This window comes from Pelodiscus sinensis, chromosome 11 (genome assembly GCF_049634645.1).
Source record: "Pelodiscus sinensis isolate JC-2024 chromosome 11, ASM4963464v1, whole genome shotgun sequence".
Lineage (NCBI taxonomy): Eukaryota > Metazoa > Chordata > Testudines > Trionychidae > Pelodiscus > Pelodiscus sinensis.
In genome coordinates, this window is record NC_134721.1 from 15,825,988 (window position 1) to 15,835,292 (window position 9,305).

Consider the following 9,305-nt stretch of genomic DNA (forward strand, 5'->3'; position numbering starts at 1 on the left):
GCTGTAGCACCTTAGACACGTCATAGATGTAGGTCTGTGGGCCCGTGTCTGTCTGACACACGCAAAGACAGTGTGCCTGAGAGCATGTTGGTGTTTCACACGCTGCCATGCGCGTCTCTGCCAAACGCTCCTAAAATCTTGTTGTTCCCGTCTGATGGAAAGACTCCCGTGGCCCCTTTAAGAGAACACTTCCGGGTCTGCGCCCGTGATGTCATTCCTCTCGGCCAATGGCACACGGACATTTCACTCGGGACCCAATCCGAGTGGAGGGAAGGGGGGCTGGTTGCCATGGGGACAGTCGCTAGGCCTAGGCCCCGGCTGGCCGGGAGAAGCATGGAGGGGCTCCCCCGCGCGCTGCCGCGAGACCTGAGCGGGGGGCTGGAGAGCCTGCCCGTGTCGGTGTGGCCGCCGTCCGAGGAGCCTCCGGCCTTCCAGGTAGGAGGCGGCTGCGGCCTGCACCGAGCAGGAGCCGCCGCGGCTGGGGAGCCTGGCGGGCGGCGGCGAAGGTGCTGCCGCGTCTGGGAGCGCCGGGCCGCGCGGGTTCCCTGCGCATGGGCCAGTCTCCGCCGCCCCCGAAGCCCTGCTGCCGATTCAGAGGCTGGGAGACGCGGGTTTCTCCTCGCGCTGGCAGCCCGGGCCCGGGCAGGAGCCCGCCTCGCCTCCACGTGGTGGGCACCCCTGGCCGTGTGGGGTCAGTCGTGGGCCGGTCCCCTGCCGCCTCCCGGCAGCCTCATCCGCATATGGGGCACTGTGAGCCTGCCACGAGCTGGTCCCGCCCCCTACACCCACCCAAACGGCACCAGTCACACCCATGGGTTCCCAGGCTGGGGAGAGGGGAATGGGTACAACCCTGCAAGCTGGGTGTAGCGTGACACCTGTTTGCACAAGCACTAGTTCCATCAATCCAGCGCTGCAGAGGAGGTTGGGATTGCGGGCCCCGATCCTGAAACACCTAGCTTCCCGTTGGCTTCTTCAGGCTGGATGAGGATACTAGTTATAGGAGAGGGGATCTAAGATGTGCCCCTTCCTAATCAAATCTGGGCACAGGAAATCCTCACTTGTATCTAGAGCGGCAGGGGGTGAAGTGGTATCTTTCGTTGGATAACTTTAAGAAGGTTGAGTTCAAGAAGTTGGTCCAATAAAAGATATTTCCCGACTCACCTTGCTTTTATAGTATCTTGGGATCAGCCAGGGCAACATTTTATATCTAGAACAGAATGGCTACATTTCCAGTAACCTTCAAAAATAAAACACCACTTACATGGTTGGCTCTTCCACTTATGTTCAAAAAGATAATATCTAAGTAGGTAGAATGTAGCTGAAACATGTATTTTTAAGTATTTTCTTTGTGAATGCACTGCTTATGTGGCTGTGCTTATTTACCTTATTTTGCTTTCTAGCAGCCACTTGGCCTTTTAAAAAGCATAAGAAAGCATGATCAAATGCTGCACCTACAAGACTCAGCAAATAGTTTAAATAAATTACTTTTTTGAAAAGTAATGTTAGCATAAAAAAAGTACCATCTCTATATAGATTAATGGGGATTTGAGGGAATGTCAGCTGATCTCAGGTTAAAAATGGCATTTTGCCCTCTTTAAAAAGGGAAAACCCTATATCTTAATTGAAAAGCTCTTCTCCTTGGTCCTAAACCTCCTCACCTCCTGGTCTCCAGCAATAAAATGTATTGCTATAGGCTAATTGATAGCAGGAGGTATTGTTATTCTTTAAGTAAACAGAAGGAAAGAACTTGATATTTTTGGCAGGCATTTTATAGGGCTGTACTATGTGAGTTGGTTAACAATAAAATATATAAAAGTTTTGAAACAGTCACTTTTCATCCTCAGGTCTGATCCAGTTCCTAATGTAACCAAAATCTTTTCTAAACTATTTATACTAGTTAGAAATAATTTTCACCAGGGGTATGACTACTTAGATTTTGGATTCATAGCAAAATGGAATTAAAGAACCTATATTCTTCTAATGAAACTGGAGCCTTTTATCGGATTAAACATTATAGTCATCTTAAATTATGTGTTTTGTTTTTTTTGGTGAAATTTTAGGAAAATAAAGGAACTCCATAGTCAGGGCATAAGGGAACATCAAAGGTAAGTGTTAGAATCAGAACTTGTTCTCATTTAAATATAAATGGCTGAATAAGCTGATTCATGAGGAAAATAAACCTCTGAATGAATTGGTAATTTCTGGGCATCTAGAATTTAACTAGTCATAGGCCACTGTAACATTTTAACAACATCTAATGCTGGTAGGTAAAGTTTCTGGATAATATGCTCCTCATTCTTTTCAAACTGGACACTATAAACAAACATGTCTCTGGAGTACCTTGTAATAAATATCTATATTTTGACTCAAATTGAGCAAAGTTTCAATCAACTTACCTCACGGCACAGTGTTCACTTTGATGTGAACCTGAGGTTGCCAGTGACATTTGCATAATTTTGGAAACATAAATTGCAGATTTGCGTTGTCTGAACTAAACCAAATCCCTTCCTTCAGTGGTAACCAGGTTGAAATGCAATCACCAACTAAAATTTGTCCTCTGCAAATGCATCAGCATACAGTTGTGAACACAAATCCAGCCAGACTTTCTTCTTACAGCAGTTAAATCACTAGAATCAAGTCTGAATGAAACAAGATAGCTTACCATCTCAAAATGTAAAGATTTAGATGACATATTAAAAAGAAAATAATTTCAAGCCATCACTTTTGCAAGTCAAACGGTTCTCATAGGAGAGCTTTTGAATTGGTTTTAAGTGGTGCTTTATCAAACAGGAATGCTTTGTTTAAATAATTTACTCAATCTCACAATAATTTATATGTGTAGATTAACTAAGAAATTAACATCACCATCTGCTTCTCTTTCTGTTCTATTATGTAAATAAATAGTAGCACATTGTATGCCTTTTCTATTTTGAGGGATTCCTTTGTTGCTCAAAATAATCTCACTCTTGTCTGGTCACTGTAGATAAAATTAGACACATTAGCTTTGTGTGGGTTGTTATGGTTTAGTCAATGGACTGTTTTTAGGAATTAAATCATTATTCTTCATAGTCTTCCTAAATCCATGTGGACAAGGATTTGCATTTTAAAAGCTGGTCTCGAGTTCATCTACACAATTAGCGAAAAACAATTAAAAACAGTTTAATTTTTTTCATTGTAATAGTCCCTCCCCCCCCCTTGCTAATTCACTTAGACATCCATCTTCAAGTTTTAAAAAAAATAGTTTCCAGATTTTTGGCATAGATCCAGAAGGGGATTTTTTCTGGCTTCATTTAGAAGTCTACATCACAATAATCTCCCTGTGGAATCATCTTATTTGATAGGCCAAGCAATGAAAGATAATGGACTGGCTGCTTATTCTGAGATGACTAGGTTCTCTTGGGCCAGAGCTGAGATACAGTTGTGGGGCAGTATTGTAAGGGAAGCTAGTGTTATCACTGAATCTGTTCCATCATCAACGACTTAGAGCTCCTGCATTGTTAATGGCTTCTTTCATGTTCACTTTTGAAACACTTCCCCTCTCCAAAAATGAAATATGAAAAGATTCTATGGGCTACTTATTTGCATGCCAGCTGCTTGAAGAACAGTGGTCATTTGAAAGACAGTTACCACCTTTAGGCGCCTGTGAAATGTTAAACAGGAAAAAAAGTATATTAATTTTTTGCCTTTCTTTACAGGACCCACATATAAAAAAAGAGCTTATTAATGTGTACTTTGGGGGAGGGGTCAGGCTTTCAAAAATACTCAGTCACAATTATTTTAATTCTTCATATTTTTGCAGTATAGTCCAGAGCATGTGGCAGGAGGAGGAGAAGATACTGATCCTTCTGAAATCACCTTTCCTGGATGTAATTGTCTTGCTGCTTCCTGCATGGCCAACACTTGTTCATGTCTTCGCCATGGTGAAAACTATAACAGTTCATGCATCAAATACATAGGAAGTGAAGTGGACTATACTAGGCCTATTTTTGAATGCAACACCATGTGCCGTTGTGGCGAGTTGTGTCAAAACAGGGTTATTCAGAGGGGCTTACAATTCAGGCTTGAGGTGTTCAAGACTGTTAAGAAGGGTTGGGGTGTCCGCACACTAGAGTTCATACCTAAAGGAAGATTTGTATGTGAATATGCTGGTGAAGTTCTTAACCTCAGTGAGGCACGTAGAAGAATACAGGCACAGACACCACAAGATTCAAACTATATTATAGCAGTGAGGGAACACTTGTATGATGGACAGATAATAGAGACATATGTTGATCCTATGTATATAGGAAATGTAGGCAGGTTCCTGAACCATTCTTGTGAGCCAAATTTATTTATGGTTCCTGTCCGCATTGACTCACTGGTGCCTAAACTTGCACTTTTTGCTGCTGCTGCTATCACTGCTGGAGAAGAACTTTTATATGATTATTCTGGAAGATTTCTTAACATACCACTAATCAAAAGAGAGCAGGATGTGTTGGAGGAAGATGGTATTATGAAAAAACCCTGTTACTGTGGTGCTAAATCATGTGCTGGTTTTTTACCATATGATAGCTCTCTGTCCTATAAACCAGACAAACAAACTTTTGACAAAGTTTCTCAGGGAAACAGCTGTGCATGAGGATTCAAAAAAATCGACAGCAGTAAATATAGCATCTATTCTCAGCTGTGCCTAGACAAAAATGGAATGATTGCTTTGCCCCTCCAACCACAAAATAACCACAGGGCCCCAGCCTCATGCAGCAGCAATCATAGCAAGGATAGAAGTTTATTGACAAGATGTGGGAGGGAAAAGTGGGAAATGTGTCAGGACACAGCCCATAACCTTAAATTGCTGTAAGGGTTAATACTTACATAACAGGTGAAGGAGAAGTCAGAGAAGAGACACTCATGGTGCAAAATAAACAGAAGCCAAGGCAGGTGAAAAGGGCTGCATTCCACCATGTTAGCTAGTACAGGCAGTCCCCGGGTTACATACAAGATAGGGACTGTAGGTTTGTTCTTAAGTTGAATCTGTATGCAAGTCGGAACTGGCATCCAGATTCAGCCGCTGCTGAAACTGACCGCCAGTTCTGACTTACATACAGAATCAACTTAAGAACCCCAGGCGTCCCCAAGTCAGCTGCTGCTGAAACTGATCAGCAGCTGATTCCAGGAAGCCCGGGGCAGAGCAACTCTGCCTCGGGCTTCCTGTAGTCAGCGCTGGTCAGTTTCAGCAGAAGCTGACTTGGGGACGCCTGGGGCAGAGCAGCTGGGGTGCTGCTGGGTTGATCCAGTAGCGCCGCTTCTCGGTGCTACTGGACCAACCCAGCAGCACCCCATCTGCTCTGCCCCAGGCGTCCTGATTCAGCCGCTGCTGAAACTGACCAGCAGCGGCTGAATCAGGACCTGGGGCAGAGCAGCTGGAGTGCTGCCGGGTTGGTCCAGTAGTGCCCAGAGCAGCGCTGCAGGACCAATCGGCAGCGCCCCAGCTGCTCTGCCCCAGGGTCCAAAACAAAAGCCTGGTCTGCTGGGGGGGGCACAGCTAGTGCCCCCCCCAGCAGACCAGGGACACGGGGAGCAGAGCCTCAGCGGGGTGCCAGAGCAAAGCCTCAGAGGCGCGGGGAACCGCCGCTGCTGCCGCTTCAGTTCCGGTGCCTGTGGTCTGCTGGGGACCGTCCCCAGCAGACCACAGGCACCCAGACTGAAGCGGCAGCAGCGGCGGTTCCCTGCACTTCTGAGGCTTTGCTCTGGCGGTCTCCAGCAGACCAGGGGCACTGGAGCAGCTTACGAACGGGGCTTTCTCGCCCCGGAGCTCGCAGGTAGCAATCCGCCACCTCGACCTCCGGGGCGAGAAAGCCCCATTCGTAAGTGCGGATCCGACATAAGTCGGATCCGCGTAAGTCGGGGACTGCCTGTATATGCAAGGGGGGGGGGGGTCGTGAATCTGTCTTCAGGAAAGGAAATTGCAGTCTGCCTTACTACTTGGATTTCTAGAGCCAGCCTTGGCCAAAAACCAAGGCTTTAGAGGTCCTGACAACGTCCTCAAATAACATACCGAATAATCTGTATGCTCAACTTGATTCAAAGTGGATGATACAAGAGAAGGTTAAACAGCTAATCTTTTCCTGTTGAAACAAGGAAGCTTAGGTACCTTGCCACAGCTCAAAGGGCAGTTGAAGGTTTTGATCTCAAACCTCTTTTAAGTGTATAGTACAAGACATAAAAACTGACTGAATTTTAATGACAGATGCAGAAAAAAGGGTTTGGGGAGATGATTCATTTATCTAAGTCACTTCAGAAGTAAAGCTGGAAAAAAAATCAAGATGACAGGTGCACATTAACCATGACATTTACAAAGGTGGTCCCAGCTTTTTATTTTTAATGTGTGCAGTTGTTAGACCCTGAAAACAAAAACAGCTTAATACACCCAGCCTTGCTGGTTCTGGAACCTTTTTGAAAATTGGGTGTCACTTTTTTTTTTAATTCAGTGCTGTAGCTGAGCCCCTGCTATTTCAGACTTTTCTGTAAAAATATTATGTAAAATTCATTTCCTTCTCCCCCAACTTTTGCCAGCTTCTCCTATTCACCTTTGTTGACTGTTGCTGGCTAAGAAGCTAATTCTATGAACAACTGACATTGCATTTTCTCCTGTTATCATTCAACTTTTTTCTCAACTGACTCTGGCATAGGCTCTGTTAGGCACAAGAGGGCACCAGTGTAGCTGCAGAGTCTTTCCTATGAAACAGCACACATTACCTCAGTGATGCTTCTCCAACTGGTGTTGGCAAAATAATTGAGGGAGTGGGCAGAAAAGCCTAACTCCGCTCTGTGAAGTAACTCAATACACTACCTGTGTGTCTGGCAAAACAGACTGAAGTGGTAGATGCTAATATACAACACCTTTATGAAAAAGCATCTGTTCAACAGATGGTAGAGAGAAGGTTATTTTTTTTCCTAATATTTGTCCTTTCAACCATTTTTATGCAGTCAGATGTTTTATTGTTAGCTTGTTTTTGCCTCTCAAACTAAATTGTTTTTTTGCCTCTGGTGATGAAGAAAAAGGGAAGCAGAGTTTTACCATTGCAGATAGGAAGGATAGTGGTGCTTAGATATAGTAAGCCCTTTGGGACTCTCAGTTTTTAAAGAAAAACTGCCCCACAGCCACTTTTGAGTGGTGTGTGGATGGGGCGAGGCAAGTGGGGAGCCTACCTGGGACTCCTTGCAGCATCCGTGGGGTGGATCCAGTGGCTTGGTGGGCTGGATCCAGCCCATGAGCTGTATTTTGTCCATGCCTGCTGTAGAATCCTTTTCTGTAGTTCCATAAAGTCTTTGTTTGTAGCATGCTTCAACTCTAGTCTGTTTCACTTGGGCTAGTTTCAAGATTTAGTGTCCCGTATCTTCTCTCACTATCTTTTATCCCCAGTTTCCTGTGCCTCCCAAGTTAATAGCACTGGGAAATGAGCATTATCTTTGTGATGAAATCTGTAAGGCAATTAGTCATCTATGCACTGCTTATTTCTGGCTGCTGGACTATCTTATTTTTAATGTTTTGTTTATTGTGCATTTGGGTGGTGAGATAGTACAACAGGTTCATCAGGTCAGTTTGAGAACAAGATAGAAGGGTGGTTGCCAGTACATCAAATTTAACTGTATTTTTAAAAAGTCTAAATCTGTATTTTACATCACAAAAATCCATTGTCTATAGAGCATTTTAATGTATACTTTCTTTAATACAATATGTACTTGAAATGGCTCAGCTTGCTGAATTGTTGAACTTACGGTGTACATTTAATTAACATGAGCTCAGTATCTATTAAATATCAGTCTTCAAAACATACATGTCTGTCCAATAACTTTGTGAACAAATGTGTTTTTACTCTGGAGCAACTGCTGGTAAAATATTCCACTGCTGGTGAACCGTCAGCAAGGTGGCTACTACTTACCACAGTGGCTGAGAAGATGTATTGTAAATTCATACTTTGATTTTCAGCAGTAAAAGGGAGGACTGGAAACAATGGTCAGTGACAACATCCTTCACAATCTGTTCCTGTAAGTCCTGGACATGTGAAAAACAGCCAGAGAGGAGGCCACTTCTGCCTAACACTATTAAGAAAAGAACACTAAGGACAGATGTTATTAAAAGTTAGTTCTGTGTCTGCTTAATTTAAAAATAAATAGTGGGTGACACACCATTGTACTTTTAAGTTTGTAAAGATGTTTGTATTTTCAATAATACTACTTGTCCTGTTGCAGAAGTCAGCACCGTAACAAGTTAAACACACATCCTAATTTGCTACTCTTCTTTTTCTAAAGGGTGGTGGCCAGATAGCACCTCCACTGACAAAACATAACTTTGGAGTTGTCCAGTTGTCATTTTGCAAAAGGAGTATCATCAGTCCATCTTAGAAAGGAACTAGCTTTGGTTTTTACTCACTGAGGTGCTGGTCTTTACCTAATTTCACTTTTTGACAATACTCTCCCTTAAACTCAATCAAGCTACCTGCAATTTCACTCTGTACAATTTTGGAGTAATGCACAGACGACATTCAAGACACAGTGGCTGTGTCTAGATTGGCCAGTTTTTCCGGAAAATCAGCCGCTTTTCCCGAAAAACTTGCCAGCTGTCTACACTGGCCACTTGAATTTCCGCAAAAGCACTGACTTCCTACTGTAAGAAATCAGTGCTTTTTGCAGAAATACTATGCTGCTCCCGTTCGGGCAAAAGTTTTGAGCAAAAGGGCCAGTGTAGACAGCTGAGATTTGTTTTCTGCAAAAAAGCCCCGATCGCGAAAATGGCGACCGGGGCTTTTTTGCGGAAAAGCATCCATGCCAATTGAGACGCTCTGTTCCAAAAATGCTTTTAAACAGAAAAGTTGTCTGTTAAAAGCATTTCTGGAAAATCATGCCAGTCTAGACGTAGCCAGTAAGATTAAAAAAGCCCAAATGGTTAAACCCAAAAGCACTTACTGGCAGTACATTATTTCAACTTGTATTAAACTTTTATATCCCAAAATCATCAGTTTTATCGGCATAGCTGTAAGTGACATGAATGTAACATATCCTCAACTATGAGTTGAGTGAAAGAAGTTTTGAATTTCTAATGTACCTTTCAGCCAAGGATCTCTAAGGATAAGGCTTCAGGTGTTGGCAAAGAGCATCCTACTTCAGTAAGAAAGAAGTTAGGCCCCGAACAGAAGAAACTACACAAATGGGAAAAATAATCTTTCCCCATTCAGCAGCCACTACTGGCTCTCTTGCTAGTTGCATACAGGACAATGAAACAAAACGTACAGGGGTGTTACTACCATTCCCAGACAGTGGGTGTG

The 9,305-nt window shown here is 43.6% G+C and overlaps 1 protein-coding gene across 1 annotated transcript; it reads left to right on the forward strand.

The window, feature by feature from the left end:
• Positions 1-280: 280 nt before the first annotated feature.
• Positions 281-5,033, forward strand: LOC102461914 (histone-lysine N-methyltransferase SETMAR). The gene is made up of 2 exons (XM_006132798.4): positions 281-435; positions 3,800-5,033. The coding sequence occupies exons 1-2, from the start codon at positions 289-291 to the stop codon at positions 4,616-4,618; spliced, it is 966 nt and encodes a 321-aa protein (XP_006132860.2). The 5' UTR covers positions 281-288; the 3' UTR covers positions 4,619-5,033.
• Positions 5,034-9,305: the final 4,272 nt, after the last annotated feature.

Excerpts from the sequence above, each read along its gene's own strand:
- LOC102461914 (XM_006132798.4), top strand. The coding sequence starts at position 289 with ATGGGGACAGTCGCTAGGCCTAGGCCCCGGCTGGCCGGGAGAAGCATG. Across the intron at positions 436-3,799 it reads AGGAGCCTCCGGCCTTCCAG|TATAGTCCAGAGCATGTGGC; the intron begins GTAGGAGGCGGC and ends ATATTTTTGCAG.